This window comes from Mastomys coucha, unplaced genomic scaffold, assembly GCF_008632895.1.
Source record: "Mastomys coucha isolate ucsf_1 unplaced genomic scaffold, UCSF_Mcou_1 pScaffold6, whole genome shotgun sequence".
Lineage (NCBI taxonomy): Eukaryota > Metazoa > Chordata > Mammalia > Rodentia > Muridae > Mastomys > Mastomys coucha.
This window is the reverse complement of record NW_022196912.1, coordinates 126,943,294-126,959,634: the sequence shown is the minus strand read 5'-3', so window position 1 is coordinate 126,959,634 and position 16,341 is coordinate 126,943,294. Positions and strand designations below refer to the sequence as shown.

Sequence of the window (16,341 nt, the reverse complement as noted above, 5' to 3'; positions counted from 1 at the left end):
GTGAGTCACCATGTGGTTGCTGGGATTTGAACTCAGGACCTTTGGAAGAGCAGTCAGTGCTCTTATCCACAGAGCCATCTCTCCAGCCCATTCTTGGTTTTTTAAACATGCTGCATGGCTTCTTTTCAGATTAAAGCTTTTAAACACCTTTGCTCTTCAGCAGGTATGATCATGAACACATGAGCACTAGACTGCTCACATCTCCTCGTTCTTTTGGGACACGGGGTCTCACTGCGCAGTCCTAGCTGGCCTGGACTTTGTGCTTCTCTTTGGGAACAGAGCAGTGGCCCTGCTTTGGACTCTGACCCTGACTGCGCCCTTCTGCCTTGTCTCAGTTTACCTGCCCACAAGCTTCCTTGTCCGTGTGTCCTGAGATTATGCTCTGGCTGTTTGGGGTGTACTCTCAGAATCGCAGTGAGAGACTCTGATGGGAAAATTCTGTTTATCGTTTCGTTTTTCTTTATGCCAGATATTCTGTTCTTGGTATTAAATTAAAAGTAGAGTGTTGGGCTGGAGATAGCTCAGAGGTTAAGAGTTCTTGCTGCTCAGTTAAGGGTACGTACTGCGCTCTCACAAGCCCTGAATAGGTTCCCAGCACCTATATGGCTGCTCACAACTTCCTGTAGCTCCAGTTCTTGGGGAATCTAACAACCTTTTGGCCTCTATGGCCTCCTGCACATGTATGGTATACATAAGCTCATTCAGGCTCACAGAAATATGACTATTGTGCTAGGTATAGTGGCACCTGTGATTCTAGTGTTTGGAAGGCTGAGACATAAGGATTATGAATAAATTCAAGGCCAGCCTGGGCTTGAGAGCCTGTCTCAAATCACTAAATAAAACAGAATGTTATTTCCTGTCAGCATATATGCACTACCTTCTCTGTAAGGAGCTTCTGCAGCCCTGGATAGGGTGGCCCCTGCATTAATTCTCTCCTTAGTACTTGTCATCTCTGGCCCTCTGTACTTCTGCTATGAAGGTGCTCAGCAGATGGTCCCTCTATTTATCCTGTTTGAGCCCTACTTACAGACATTTTTTTTTTTTTTTTTTTTTTTTTTTTGCTATGGGTTTTCTGTGTAGCCCTGGCTATCCTGAAACTCGCTTTATAGACCAGGCTGCCCTCGATCTCAGAAATCCGCCTGCCTGTGCCTCCAAAATGCTGGGATTAAAGGCGTGCGCCACCACCGCCTGGCCAAGAACCCTATAGACATTTCAATTATTATATAAACAGCCAGCCTCCAGAGTGGTAGTACCCAGTGACTATCAGCTCCTGGCAGTATTAGCCCCCAATACACACACACACACACACACACACACACACACACAAAGTAAGAGTGACTCGTGTAATTTCCTTCTCAAAAAGAAAAGACAGAAATGGTAGAACACTAATATTCCCAGGCTAGAATCTGAGAGTCTTAGCAGCTTCTGCCCCCCTGCCCCCCTTTCTATTCTCTCCTGAGGGAAGCAAGTGCCTGGCTGCCTGCCTGTGTAAGGGTGCTGGGCTAACCTGCGGAGCTCACGCAAGCAGGAGGCTGTGGAAAGGGCCGAGAGCCCGCTAACATCTACTCACTCCCTACTACTGACTTACCCTGTGGCTATGAACTACAGAGAAGCAGTTTCCATCCTTGACTGAACCCTTGACCATGACCTCCTGAGACCATACAAGAGCCACGTAGGCAAAGCACATGGCCTAGAGACATGGGGTACAGCCATAATTCCTGAACTCATGGGTGGAGTCAGGAGAATCAGGAGTTCAAGGTTATCATTGGTTTAAATAGCAAGTTCAAAGCCAGCCTGGGCTATGGGAGACCTTGTTTCAAAAACCCAAAACCAAAACCAATGCCCCTCCTCCAAAATAGGGGTATCACTTAATTATTTTGGAGCAAACTGGTGGGTTTAAAACATTATATATGCCTGCCCAGTAATGTGATCTGGTTCCACAGGAGAGCTTCGTGTTTGTATCTAGCAAAATTTCCAGAGTTTCTCATAAAAGGCAACACGTAAGTAGAAGGACCTCCTGGTTTCTGTTGCTAAAGTGAGTGGGATCTGCTCATGATCTTTCCTGGTTTAGTGTATTGAGACATGTACGTTACAATAGTCACGTAATCAACCTTGCTCTTTTAGTTTTGGCTGTTTTGTGGATTTTCTAGGCAGACAATATCAACTATTTTTTTTCTCTCTGGCTATTTAAACTCCTTTTCTTGACTATGGCAAAGGCTTACACAATGAATTCCCACCTCCGAGGCTGACACTAGCCTAGGTACTTTTATTTTTCCATATGGGCTTAGCTTCTAGACAAGAGAGACATCAGGTTTATTTTCTTATTGTTATTATTATTTTGCTTTGTTTTGTTGTTATTGCTTTGAGACAAGGTATTACTATGTAACCCTGGCTGGCCTGGAAGTCTCTATATAGACCAGGCTGGCCTTGAACTCACAGAGTCTGCTTCCCACATGCTGGGGGCTGCTGGCTGCCATGCCCAGCAACGTGTAGTGGCTTTAGTTACATGCTGAGCTGTGAAATGCCTGGGAGAGCACCCAGCTAATCTGACATTGCTCTCCAGGAACCCAGCGTCTCTCTCCTGTCATTCAAGCCTTTGCAGTTCTCTTTGGGAACTGGTGGTTAAAGTTCATCTCAAGCAGGTTTTGCATACTTCCCAAGTCTCACTGCTCTCATAAAGGGCGAGGACTAACTTTCCTCGCTGATCCTATCAGCTCTTGTGGCTCCAGAGGCTACCAACTTCTGGGCATTGTACTGTGTAAGATTCCAGAAGACTCTTTGGGACTTGTGAGGATAATCACAGGCCCTCCACATGAGACTGGATTTGCATGTCTGTGCTCCTTGGTAGGCCTGGGAGGGTAAGGAAGGTCCCTTTTGGGGTTCAGCCTAGAGCCATCCCACGTCTCCTGCCAGCTCCTCTCCAGTGTTCAGAGCATGCTGGCCAGCCTATCAGGAAGTACTGTACAGTGGCTAAACTGGACAACTTAGGACCTTCTGCTAGGTCAGTTTTCTCCAACCCTTGCCTCAGGTCAAGGTTAGTGAGTTCTATGAGGTAGCTTGAGTGTCACTGAGGGCTGAAGACAAGCTGCAGAGAAAGTGTCTCTAAGGCTGAGGCTGGGAAGGGAGGAAAAAAGAACTTATGTTAGCTAGGCCAGGATCTCTGCAGGAGCAAACGTGAGACAGAGCTGGCTGAGGGAAGAGCCAGAGGAAGCACAATCCATACTGAAGGGACACCAAAGTAGAGAAGTGACACAGGACAAGGTTAGGGAGGGTAGGCTGGACATCCCTCAAGGACAGAGTCATTAGCAGGGCCTGGAAACTGTGGAGGCAAGAGGCAAAGGAACTTGAAATGGGAGCCAACCCCAAATGAAGCCAAGATGTGGCAGACACTAAAGTGACTTTGTCCCCAACCAGGAGCCTGGTGTCCCTTCAGCCACAGGACTCTGGCTCTTCACCATTATGTCACCAATATAAAACCCATGCCTCTGTGCCTATTCCTGAGCAAGCCTCTCCCAAGAGATGACACGGTGGCATCTTTACCATCTGGAACGTCCCCTGCCTCATGAAAGGGACCTCAAAACACTGGGTTCAGGAGGACATGCTGAGGAGGTCACAAGATAGCCACGCACGTAGCTCTGGAACCCCACTCTTTTCTGTTGCGGCTAGGTGTTTGAGTGTTTTGTTACTCAGCCTGGCTTTGAACTTGCAACACTCCCACCTCTGTCTCCTCGGTGCTGGGATTAGAAGTGGGAACCACCACACCAAGCTTGGGAGCTCACTTTCTTTACTTGTCACCTTTGACCTCAGCAGGTACACAAGTAGACACACACACCTCAGTGCCTGGCTCAGTGGCTGGTCACATAACCAAAGCACTAAAGAGCCACCAGCATGAGCTTGACACAGTCTCCACTGCTGTGGTCTAGCTCTGCACTTTTTCTCAGTGAAAACTAGGTCACAGAGTGTGTGATATCCTTTGCTCAGGGAGTGTTCTAGGGTCTGCACAGTTGGGCTCGTTCCTCCTACCACTGGGCTGCACACAATCCTGTCCAGAGAGGACACTTCCCTGCTGTGGGGACCGCATTCTCCTGCCCACTTAGTGACATCCTCTTGTCCAGAGGTCAGGGACACTGGGAGAGCTGAAGTGGGTATGTGTGGCACACTCCTCCTGACCTCAGGCGACCCCTCCCTTCCTGGTGTCCCCCAGAGGAAGTCTGCCTCCGAGCCTAGCCTGAGCGGTTGGAGAAGCAAGCCCTAGAAACTGAATGTTTCTGCCAGTCCCATTCAGTCCTTTCCTCTTATCCCAGAGGCCCATTCTCTATGTCCCTTTCCAACCAGTCCACCTAAAAACCTGGGGTTTCAGAAGAGTCTCCTACTGCTTACCCAGTCTTGGGTCTGCAAGTCCTCCTGAGGCTTGCTCTTGGTGTCTGGCTGGCTGGAGGCCACTGAAAGCCTCAGTGGGGGAGACTGTTGTCTTTGCTCCTGAGCGAGCTGCCACTGTAGCGTCTTCCTGTGGGGGCGCTGCTGCCTGCTGTCCATCTCTACGTACAGCAGGTTGCAGTTCCCTTGACTAGGGCTGTGGGGCAAGGTACAGAAAGGCAACTGAGCAGGGCTCCTGCGGCCACAGCAGATCCCTAAAGCAGATGATGGCAGGCCCTGCTAGGGCCGCCTTCTACCCAGTGACTACTCTTCCCAAATAACGGGGTCCCTTAAGTGACTTTCTCTCCCAGGTCTTGTGGCCACTATCCTCCACACCAGCACTCCACACCCGGGGACAGTAGTAGCCTAGAAATGGATGCTGTCCTTCTCTGCTCTCACCGGACCACCTGGTCGGCTTTTTCTCGCAGGGGGGCACTTTGTCTGCGGTCCTGACAAGCTCTTCAATCCTAGGACCCCACCCTCAGTAGGCCTCCCTTCTGTAACTTGGACGACCCTACCACACACAAGGGCCAGGCTCAGCGCCAACCTCAGCTCTCATTTCCCACCCTCTCCGCAGGTCTGAACTGTGAAAGTCAGTTTAAGAGCAGCGGTAAAGAGATGTGGGGAGTTGGGTCACCCGCTTCCACGCGGATGCAGAGCTCGCCCAGAGGGTTCTGGGAAGGGATCAGTAGGCTCCGGGACATACAAGGCGGTCTTAACGAGCGGTTGACAATGGATCAGCCGGTAAGACCAGGCTCAGAAGGTCTGCACAGGCAGTGGAGGGTCGCGTGGCCTGTGAATGCTCATTTGGATTCAGGTAAACAGAGCTGGCAGGTGAGGCTGACTTAGAACCTTCAGCACCGGCCTGAGAAAGCCGAGCGGGATCCAAGGACAGAACACCAACGAAGAGGGACGGAGCAGACCTGGAGCTTCCGTCCTACAGACCCCGCCCTCCGCGGCCGCTTCCGCCCCTCGACGCGTGCGCCCCAGCGTTCAAGCCAAGCCGCGTGGCCCCAGTACATTGAGAGAAATCACAGCAGTGGGCGGCCTGAGCGCCGTCAGTTTATTAGTGTCGCTTCAGCACCTTGAAATCGTCCACATGGTCGCATGGGACAGATCAGTATCTGCTCCCCAAAAAGCTATTTACATGAATCCTGCTTTTTATTAAAAAACAAAAACAAAACAAAACTAGCAACACATACACACTCTAGAAATCAGTGACAGCGCGCTGGGCAGTCTGCAGAAGCGGACGGAGTCATCCTCACGCAAGGCTGTCAGCTTCTGCTGGCCCCCTTCCAGGACAGAGCAGTCTCTGAAGGGCATAGGGGTTTAGGGAGCAAGTGAGGGTCCAGTACCCTGGCCCTGGGGAGAAGTGCCAGGATGTTTTTATGCGGAATTCATTTGAGATGGAGGCTAGAGGAAGAAGTGAGGCTTGCAGGATAAGGCTAGGGCAGGCCACTGCACGAGGGCTGAGCCTCCCCCTCCCAAGCTCTGGTACCTATACAGTGATACTGAGCTGCGTACTCAGAGGGTGGCAGGAACCAACCTGAAGGCAGAGGCAGGGCCCCCAACTGACAGCAATGAGCAATGGCAACTAGTGCTGCCTGATAGTGTTGCCTGATACCTCTAAGATTGGCAGGCTCTAAGGGTGATGCCTCAGAGCTAAGCCTGTTGGGATGCAAACACACTCTGCTGTTCTTACCACTGCACTGCCTGTCAGGGGGGCTTTGCAGTCATCCTTCAAAGGGACAAAGTGCTTCTCCATGAATCCTCATTACAGCTCCATGAGGTAGGCAAGGAAAATGGACCATCTCTCTTTAACCAATGGGGGAAGCGAGGCACAGGGAGGACTGCTGTCTAGGTCTGCACCAAGCACTGCTATGGTGGTGGGTGTATGATGCTCAGGTGCTAGGATTTCCTGACTCCACCTTGGGCCAGCTGCTGGACAGAGGCTCTGCCTACACCCTCCTCTTGTGTACTTAAAGTCAGACAGACCCCCTGGAACCAATCAAGAAGCATGTACAGGGGAGGGCTCTGAAAAGGGGCTGCTGCCCTCAGGCAAGAGCTTGAACTCCCTGTGGCCTCAAGGCTAGAAATCTAGGTCAAATGTTTCATATGAAGGTTGACCTTTGGGAAAAAACACAAGGGGCAGGTAAACTAGGCTCTTAGGCTCCAAGGATTACAGTGGCCTGACTCAACACAGGAACTTTTCAGAGAATACCTCACCAGGAGTTCCACTAAGAAGCCCTATACCCAGGGACCTGGGGCCCTATTATCTAGGACAAATGGATCCTGTTCAGCAAGTCAAGGCAGGGGAAGGAAGTAAATAAAAAACTGCATCTTTCATCCCAGGAAGGGCGAGTAGTCCTCAAACTCAACCTGTCCTGCTCTCGGCAATTTTCTGAGCATACTCTTAGGAAGGTTTCAAGGTCGAGACACCAAGCTTCAGAGCTCCCAGATGGACCACCAGAGTCCCTGGGAGAGCTCTAGCTTCCAAGGCGACTGGCACTCTTCTAATCAGATACCTTGGGGAGAAAGGGTTCTTGAGAAAATCAGGACTGAGGCAGTGACCCCTTCATAAGTCTGCTGGGGCATGTTCAGCCAGGATGGCCTGTGCGGTAGGCCACCAAGAATGGGATCTAGGTAGCTATGAGGAGCTTGGCTTGGCTAGACCCAGTCTTGTAAGGGAGGTGGCCTTTGTAGTCAGACCAGCCTGCTGGAGCCTTCACTGGCTACATAACACACACACACACACACACACACACACACACACACACACACCCCTCTAGGTGTCTGTTTCCAGTTTACAACCTTGATTCTCAATTCAGATCCCACATGGTGAACACTGGGACACTTGAAAGGCCCACCTGATCTGAGCAGCAGAAGCCTAGAGGTGCCTCTGGAATGGGAGCCACAGGGGTAGGGTGGGGATGCAGCTCCTGCTGGCTCTGCCCCAAGCAAGGGGACTTCACAAGAGCAACATCTGCTTGGCAGCTACGTTGTCAAATGTATTTGAGAGCACTAGAAAGATCTGCTACTATAAAACCTCTGCCATGAGGCTGGGGTTTACTGGGAACCACACATGGGGTGCCAGGGACTGACATCTCATGCTAGGAGACCAAACATGCCCTTGAGCTTCAGCTTCTGGCCACTAAACTCCAAAGCTCCCTGTGCTCCCTACTCCCGACTTCAGCAAAGGGCAGGATACAAAGGCAAGAACACTTCTTGCTTGTGGTCTGGGCTTTCATGGGACCAGAGCTGACCTCCTTTCTTACCAGCCTTTTCACTTGCCCACATATTCTGGTTAATAAGCTGAGCAAAGTTACTCAGTGGCCCACAGAGAGCTAGCTGGGCTATGAGCACATTCATACTTAAGACTGTTTCTTTGTGTTTTTAAGAGTCTGTCTCTGTAGTAACCACGTGTTAACAGAAATACATCCTCCATCCATCAATGGCTGACACAGAGTCACTGTCCAGTGTCAGCCCTTCCGTGAGTGGGGCTAGAAGGTGGCCTTGGAGTGTCCAAAGATGCAGATAGGGAAGTGCTTCACATGGGAAGACCACTGGGCAGCCAGCTGGAAGAACTTGACATCACTGCATTCCACGCCGTCGATGAGGACTGTGGGAGAGGGCCACCTGACCATCTGCCTGCCTGGCAAGGCAACCACCTGAGATGGTGGGGTGCTGCCAGGAGGCAGGGTAATCCTGAAGCTGGAGGAAGCCCTGCTTAACCACCCTTTTACCACCAGCCCCATTAGGACTTAGTGCAACAGTGGGTCCACCTCCCAAGTGTCTGGCAAGGACACTCTGAGCCACACTTCAGCCAGGCATGGCCCATTTAAGCCACATCTACTTCACAAGGTCCAACTTAAAATAGCTGTATTTCCAGAGGTAGCCTTAGGAAGACTACCCAAGGAACTGGAACGCACAGAGACCCAAGAGCCCTATGCTCTGAATGCACTGTTTACAGAATAGCCTCTGTAAGATACTTAAGATATATAAATCAATACTTAAATGAAGGGAGGGCTAGGAATACAGCAATATGGTAGAGCATTTGCCTAGCATGCACAAGACCCTAGGTCCAATCTTTAGCAATCCCTCCCAAATCTCTACCAACAAAAACAGAAAATGTTGAAGCCCTCCTTGAGCTGCATGGAGCACCTCATCCAAATGTGCTCCGAGTGGGTTCTGTACACATGCCTTTCGGAGCAGAGCAGCTGTTGCCGTGTGGGTTTCAAAGGCCAGCCATCAGTTTTGCTCTGCATTCACAGTTTACAAACTGGACCTGAGTCATGGATTTAGTCCCCCAGCATGTCCCTATAGAGCAGCCCCCTGGCCCATGCTCACCCCGAAGCATGTTCTGTTGGTGCTTAGCTGTGCAGATCAGCCGGCTGATGCCTTCAATGCACTGGCTTTTGGATTCCACGTCCTTGTCCTTTGTTTTCTTGGGCAAAAACATCACTAGGAAGAGAAAAGCTCTACTGTTGGCATACTGTTCCTTTAGGCCCAAGTTAGCTAGAGCCCTAACAGCAGGCGGGATGGTAGAATGGTAGCTATCCAAGGGATGTCGCTGGCCCCTGCTCACCTTGGGATTCAACTTCTTGCTGTGAGCACATACAGCACCATCCTGCCTGCTATTCCATCTGAAGCCAGAAGCTGCCCAGAACCTGTGTCCTCACAACTCAGGGGTCAAGCTGTCAAAGTGTGTCTGACTGTCAACCCCTTTTGAGCTGTGGGCTCATGATCATGACATTACTGGGAACTTGCTAGGGAGTGGGGGAATGACATCCCCATCACCAACAGTCACCACAGAGGCCCCTCTCCCACTGTCCAGCCCAGCTCAGTACACTCCCACCTCACCCTTCTTGTTCTTCTCCTTGGTGACCACAGTCATGGACATGGTGGGTGTGGCTGCAGCCTCACCACTGCTGGGCAGCCTGCTGACCTGGAGGGAGCGGAAAGTGCACTTGAGCGTGTTTTTGGTGGTGAGCATGTCCTTCTTCTCGGCGTCTCTCTTCCTGTCCGCAGGCTGTGCCGCTGTCCAGTAGTCCACCTGCAGCCCCATGAGCTCGGCGCCGCCACCCTGGCTGTGGGAGACAGAGGGAAGTGATCACATTCATGATGTCACTGTGACATGGGAGGCAAGGAGGCATGGCTAGCACCTGCTCTCATTTGCTGTGAGAAGCTCTGCAGAGCTAAATGCCCTCCTGTCTGCTTGGATTCTCTTAGTGCCTATGGCCATGCCCCAGCAACTTGTACAGCCACTCTCCTAGGACCTAGAAGAGTGGCTTCATCAGAGTGCAATGGCTGTTGACAGCAGAGGGCACCATGGACTCAAGCTCCCCAGTCCAGCCTTGTTGTCTTGAGTAGGACTTGCCTCACTTGTGCGGGGCTTAAAGAGCTGTCTCTTGCACCTCTTCCCTCAACTCCACTTTGAACAACCCACTCTGGGCAAAGGTACTTTCAGGCTCAGCGAGTCCTGTTCACTTATGGTAGTTCCTGTCTCTAGGAGCACTACTGAAGACATCAGCTGCCTCTCACCCTGCTCTATGGCAACTGGCCCATCCTCAAGTACCCCTCACAGGACCTCCACCAGTGCTTCACTAGCATCTGTCCACATTGCTCTTGACAAGATGGGTAACACAAAGGGTGATGCCATCAAAGAACAAATAAGATGAGAGCCATGCTGTTTACCTGGGGGAGGACAGGCCTCCACTCACTGAAGGGGAGGAGGGAGGGGTAGGCGAAGCCTCCTTGGCTGCAGGAGATGTAGATGCAGACGGTGGGGTAGAAGAGAGTACACTGGAGCCTGAGGGAGCTGCGTCGTCAGAGTCTCCTTTGGAGAGGAGTCATAGGCCAGTGGTTAGATAACCATCTAGTCTGGTCCACAGCTGCTGGAGACTGGACTAGGACTGCAGAGGCAGCTCTTGGGGCAAGCTGGTAGGCAGAGGAGCTTAGGGAGGGGGTGAGACATTCTGTCTTGTCTGGGTTTGCCTTGATCTGAGACTTTGTGAATACAGAAGAATCAGCAGGAACTTGCTGTTTCTTAAGACCAGAGGGATCACCTACCCAGAGGGCCACTCTAACCGTCCTCAGAGGGATGACGTTACCTGATGTGGCTGAAGATGGCTCCACAATTCCAACCTTCACAACCTGAGAAGCAACAGATGCTGGCTAGAGGCAAGTAGGGAGGCTGAGCAGTTCTACTGTCCTACTGGCACCCACCTTGGAGCTGATCTTTACTCCTGTGGCCCTGCTGCTGCCAAGCTTCTGTGCCACAAAATAGGAAACAGGTTCCAGCATCCTCCCATCTATGGGGCAGGGCTCAGCTCTGGGAAGTGGCAAATCCCATGTGCATGAGACCTGCCAGCCCCAGATATCTATTAGACTAGGATAAGAAATAACGTTGCAGAAGTAGGAGCTATTTCATAGCGAAGATGGGCCAACGGGGAAAGTGCCTCAGACATGAGGTATTCAGCATGGTAGCTTTTTGCTACAAGAATCTGTGTCAATTCAGTGCAAATTACGCCACCAGATTCAGAGCTTCAACCATGTCAGGTGCCCATAGGGCACTTTTGTCACTACAGAAGAGGCCCTGAACAGAGGGCTGTAGAGATGAAAAGGCTGTGAAACTGGGACCTTCACATTCAGTCAAAGCCCACCTGTGCCAGGAGGTAGAGCCCTGACTGCCCTCTAACAGACAAGTCTGAGACTCCTCCCCTTAGCGCTGAGCTAACCCTGACAGCCTGACTCATTACCACAGAAAAGGGCTACACTTCCATGCAGGAAGGAAACAACGGGGACTTAAGGGTAATCAGGCAGCCTTGGCTGCCTCACCCCAGGTTGTGTCCATGTAAGCTGATACAAACGCACTCTGCTGAGTCCCGGCAGAAATGAAGCTGGTGGTTGGTACTCACCCCGACAAAGGGAATGAACCTCTGGGAGGATTCTTCATCAGGGCTGGGAGCAAAAACAGACTGTTACACTCCCTCATGGAGCACACAACCCTGGCTGTCCACAGCCCAAGGGGCCAGCCTACTCATCCCTAACCCGACCCACCCCAGTCCTCAGCCACATCACCTGCCCACAGGTATTCTTTGTCACTACAGAAAGGCCCCTGGACAGCCTGACTGATTCTTGGATCCCCTCCCATATGTTAACAATCATAAGTGGGGAATTTCTGCACCTCTGCGGGGAAGCTGTGGGGCAGTCTTGCAACCAGGGAGAGAGCACTACGGCTCATGACTGAGGGAAATTGCTTTTACCACAGTTGCCTGCTCAGCCCTGGCCATTTGTGTGCTTCCAGGCCTACCAAGCTCCTTGGGCATGCCCCATGGAGTCCAGAACTGGGCAACAGGCTGGGCCTTCTCCAGTGACCTTCCCAAAACTAGGACACGAAGGTGTCCTCCCAAGTCTGAGAGAAGTCAGTGCCATATGTAGAGGCTATGGCTTTTGCTAAAGTGCTGGTTTTTAATGCTAGGTTCTAGCAGTAACATCTAAGTATAATCAGAGGCCCAAGCAGAGCTCTTGGCACAAGCTTGAAGCACTGACCAAGATTAGAGACTAGATGAGGCATTGTCTGGACTTGGCTCTGTATAGCTTTTGGCAACAGTAACTTGTCCTGGAAGTGCTAGTAATGACCCATCCACCATGAAGAGGGTCTGAGCTCAGGAGCTGAGATGAAAAGCCATTTGTCTTCCTCTTTCCATGCACTCCCCACTAGGGCTAGCCACGTTCATCTCTGAGGAGGCTCCCTGACAACCAGTCTGATGCCCAGTGGCGCAACCTCAGCCCCAGAGCACACTGCTCCCTCTGCAGTCAGAGTGTGCCCTTCTGTATCTCTTGGAAGGGCTGGGTCTTGTGGTGGGCGGTGCCTTTTCCTTCCTGTCCTCCTCCAGTGGTTTCCTGGTCTGAAGAGCATGACACTTCATGCAGACAGAGTCACTTCTGCATGGTTCTCCAGACTCTCCTATCTTGTTTCCTCACACTGATGAGGGATGCTAGTACATCTGCCACAGAGATGTGCATGTATGTCAGGCCAAGCACCGAGATGGATGGATGAATGACATAGATCTCCCTGTACCTAGGGTGGGGTTATCCCTGCGGGAGACAGGGCTTCTGCCTGTATGTAGGCTTGGGGGTGCAGTGCCCCTCAGGTGCTGCAGCGCAGCAGGTGCTGCCTCCCACAGTCTTCAGGGAGATGCCTTTGTGGGAAACAACACTCGGGAGGTGTGTGGCCGGCCAGTGGCCTGTCCTGGACATGAGCTTTCAGGATTGGCAGCCCATCTCCCTCGTGGGGAGGAGGCTTGTTCCCAGCACTCTCTCACGGTCACCCACAAGATAGACTAGTGGCCTCTGCACAGAGAGGGCTTTCTCTTGGTCCTCCCCATACGTAAAGACTTGGCATGTGTCTTGGCCAGCCCACTATGCTAGCCCCCTGGAGATGGCTAAATTTCCAGCCCCCCTTTCCTTTCTACGGAGGGCAGTTTTGAAAAGAGAAACTGGCTATCCCTTGTAAATTATTTTACTCCTGGCCCAGATCTGTCTTACCCATGCCTGTCCACTCAGGCAACACTTCAGGTCCAGAAGGTTTTGGCAAGCAGGCAAGCATGGTGGTTCCCAGGGGGGAGGCTCTAACCCACCGGGCCACCCATGGTCAGTCTAGGGTCAGTCTAGTGGGCCTTCTAGGACCATGACAGAGCAGCGTCTTATCCATGGTCTACTCTAAGACACTTGGAAACAGAGCGTGGCTGACAAGGCCATGTGTGACAAGACACAGGAGACACTGTAACATGAAGAAGCTACTCAAAGCCAAGCTGTATCGGGGCCATGCAGACAGAGCCAGCATAGGTGCAGCAACAGTGACAGCAGTGCCACATTGCATCTTGGGCCATGCAGAAGCACCAGCACGGGTGCACCAGCAGTGACACTAGCTGGCTAACTGACAGCCTAGATGTAGAGACGGCCAGGGCCTTCAGCACAGGTACTCGTGGAAGTCAAGAGGTTGGCAGTCTAGAAATCATGTCCTTGATCTGTTCCATGATACCAAAGACACAGAGCTGAGGTCCGAGGAACTATTTCACGCACATACACCAGAACAGCAGCCTGGAGCTTGTGCTGTCCCATTATGACCTGAGGGCTTAGCTGCCATCAGAGGACAAGCTCCATTCCCAGCTTCAGTTAAGAGGCAAGCAGGGGCAGGTACCTCTCTGCCAGAGCACTCACAGGGAAAGCCCGGCAAGTCTGGGTCCTCACTGGTTCCTTGTAGGTACCTGTGCCCACCTAGTACTGGTGTCACTACTGTATCACAGGCAGAGGGAGTTATGGGGCACAGAGAGCGTCCTCAAGCCTGGTTTTTATGAGATATAAGTACGGCACAGGAGAGCATGCTGCAGGCTCCTCCTGTCACAGCCGGTGGCATGGGCCAAGCCTCAAGGCAGGAGAGACATATGAAGGCTGGTCTTTCTCTTAACCCAGGGGCTTGTTTAGCAGGGCAAACTGGTACTCAGAGACCTTCCTGTGTGTCCAGCTGGCTCGGGTACTGGGCAGCAACATTACCAGCAAGGAGGATCCTGGCCCCACGGCTCTGGCCCAGGCACTTTTCCCAGGAGACAGATACCTCGAGGCAAGTGTGCCAGACAGTGGGCAGGACCCTCTCAGCATTGAAAAGGGCAACTCTAAGGGTACCTAAGAGCAGCTCAAATTTTCAGAGTGAGGCCTTGACAGGGAAGAAAGGCACTTTATTCCTATTTAGGTCCTCAGAAGCCTGGCTGCCACCACAAAGAAATTAGAGAAGGCATTACAAACTCATCTGTGTCCCTGCTGGCCCTAGGAGCTGATTCTACAGTGCAGGGAGTGACTATGGCATCTGCCATACTGTGTCAGCTCCTTGACCTCCTACCTCCACACTTGCACACAGAGGGACGGCATGGGCGGTGCTGCCTGTTTGAGGCTGTGTGGTGGCTAGACACCAGCACCAGTGCTTAGTTAACACGAGGCTTTAGAACAGCATGGGCCCCTTGAGGTTGGAGGTGGGCTAGCAGGGTCCATCAGCAACTCCCCTAGAACGGGGTTCATAGGTGCCCTTCCAGAAACAGAGATCCTGCCTGGGGCATCAGGAGATGTACTTGGGCAATGACCCTGCTAAACAAGCCCCAAAGACCAACCTGGAAACAGATAGGGTATAGGCCAGAAAGCTGTACCTTAGGGTAAAGTCAAAGTGAAAATGCTTTCTCCTTTTTTGGAAAGCCACCAAGAGAGAAAACACACGTTAGGACACCCAGGAACAGCAACAAATCATCTACATACTCAGGCAGGAGCAGAATGGCTCCTGGTGGTTTGGCTGAGGGTTCCTGGAGGATCTGTGTAGTGGATCTGCCCCTGGGCCCCAGGCAGTCAAGAAGCAAGGCTGGCCTCTGTTGACCTACTACACCAGATAAGACTCCAACTCAACTATCTTCGGGTCTGGGGAAAGCAGTGTGTGGCACACACAACTTAAAGAGATTGTGACCTTGGCTGTCACTGGCTGCAGGGTCTCTGCCTCTCCTGAGCAGGATGCTAGGCTCGCTAGGCTCGCCCTGGACTCCAAGGAGGAGGCTGCCTTAGGTCTGTGCGCTTCTTGACTGCATGTAGGCTGCAATGTCCAGAAGTCTGCGCCAAGACTGATATGTTTAGTTCCCTAAGTTGAGGAGGTCCTGCCCAGGGCCCCTCAGCTTCTTGGGCTCAGACCCACTTCTGCCCAGTCTTTCACAAAGAACCTCTGAGCACTGCCCAATTCTGGGCAGTTGGGATCATGATCTAACTGTTCATCCAGAAGCCAAAGCCAGGGTCAGGGGACCTACAGGAAAGGAGCCATATGGAAGGAACATGACCAGACAGAAGGACTACAGAACTAGTGCCTTTTACTACATCATGTAGAATGGTAACATGCACAAAAATAAGGGGTTTGAAAAACCCACCCTGGTATTCTGATCTGACATGGACTCATTGTAGGCTCCTCAGGTTTTCCATCCTGACCCCTTGAAAGTCTATCCCATAGCTTACAAGGAGCAGAGGGCCAAGGCGCATCTCTAGGTCCCCCAGCCCTGCCTGCCCACCATGTTACCTCTTCTGCTTGTAGGTCAGCATGGCCTCTGCGATGGGGAGCTGGTGAGCACAGTTGGCTCCTGAGATGTACTGGGTGATGCGTGACACGATATCTGGTGTGTCCTGCACTGCACAAGGCAGAGGCGGCAGAGGGTCAGCATGGTGGCTTAGGCGGGAGCTGCTAGGGTCTAGGCTGAATCCCAGGCACTGAGTTTTGGCTTTTTTCTATCTCTGCTCTCTGGCAGCAGCTTCTGACTAAAGTGCCCAGCCACAATGGTCCCAGGTGAGAGTGCAGAGTTCCTTCTCAAATCCTGCAGGCATGTTCTATCCTACACCTGCCCCTTCCGAATGGCCCCACACCATTTTACCAGTAGGTCAAGGTAAAAGCTCAGGTTGGGTGAGGGAAGCCCCATAACACACCCACCCATCCCACTGGTGAGCCTGAGAAATGGGGTTTCTAGTGATAGAAGGTCTCCAGGGGAAGGGGCTATAGATGCATGGGCAGCCCCCCTCACCAACACAGTGCCTGGGCCTCACCACTGCTCTGGGCTTCCAGTTTGTTGAACAGGTCTCTCCAGGCCAGATCCTGGAAGAAGTTGTTGTAGCGGTAGTCCACAGAGCCCAGGTACCTGGCCACAGGGTGAGAGCCTGGGAACCCCAGGAAATCCATCACCAGGTGGAGTTGCCCAACCCCAGACAACCCTGCTGTCCTAGGCCCCTCTGCAGTACGCTACCATAGGCCTGCAAGAAGAGCAATGGCAAAGTCCCCATTGCCTGCTGCTCTTCCAGGGAAGGCAAATAAAATGAAAGAAAGCCAAGGTGAAGGCAGGAAGTCCAAGG

The 16,341-nt window shown here is 52.1% G+C and overlaps 2 protein-coding genes across 13 annotated transcripts in view; both read right to left on the bottom strand.

The window, feature by feature from the left end:
- The window catches only part of Tex22 (testis expressed 22), a 15,119-nt gene extending 9,786 nt beyond the window's left edge, over positions 1-5,333 (bottom strand). Inside the window, exons 1-2 of one of the 6 annotated variants that reach the window (XM_031357893.1) lie at positions 4,816-5,333; positions 4,381-4,573 (exon numbers count right to left, since the gene is read on the bottom strand). In XM_031357893.1, coding sequence (XP_031213753.1) covers positions 4,381-4,536 — 156 coding nt within the window. In that variant the 5' untranslated portion in view covers positions 4,537-4,573; positions 4,816-5,333. The remainder of the gene's footprint in view (positions 1-4,380; positions 4,574-4,815) is intronic. The other 5 variants (XM_031357889.1, XM_031357892.1, XM_031357890.1 and 2 more) reach the window with 5 other exon arrangements.
- A 119-nt stretch (positions 5,334-5,452) lies between these two features.
- The window catches only part of Pacs2 (phosphofurin acidic cluster sorting protein 2), a 61,973-nt gene continuing 51,084 nt past the window's right edge, over positions 5,453-16,341 (bottom strand). For 2 of the 7 annotated variants that reach the window (XM_031357881.1, XM_031357882.1), the window contains exons 17-25: positions 16,039-16,149; positions 15,521-15,629; positions 11,334-11,376; positions 10,642-10,686; positions 10,527-10,569; positions 10,111-10,252; positions 9,277-9,503; positions 8,764-8,877; positions 5,453-8,068 (exon numbers count right to left, since the gene is read on the bottom strand). In XM_031357881.1, coding sequence (XP_031213741.1) covers positions 7,917-8,068; positions 8,764-8,877; positions 9,277-9,503; positions 10,111-10,252; positions 10,527-10,569; positions 10,642-10,686; positions 11,334-11,376; positions 15,521-15,629; positions 16,039-16,149 — 986 coding nt within the window. In that variant the 3' untranslated portion in view covers positions 5,453-7,916. Of the gene's footprint in view, positions 8,069-8,763; positions 8,878-9,001; positions 9,111-9,276; positions 9,504-10,110; positions 10,253-10,526; positions 10,570-10,641; positions 10,687-11,333; positions 11,377-15,520; positions 15,630-16,038; positions 16,150-16,341 lie in introns of those variants that run through there. The other 5 variants (XM_031357886.1, XM_031357887.1, XM_031357883.1 and 2 more) reach the window with 4 other exon arrangements.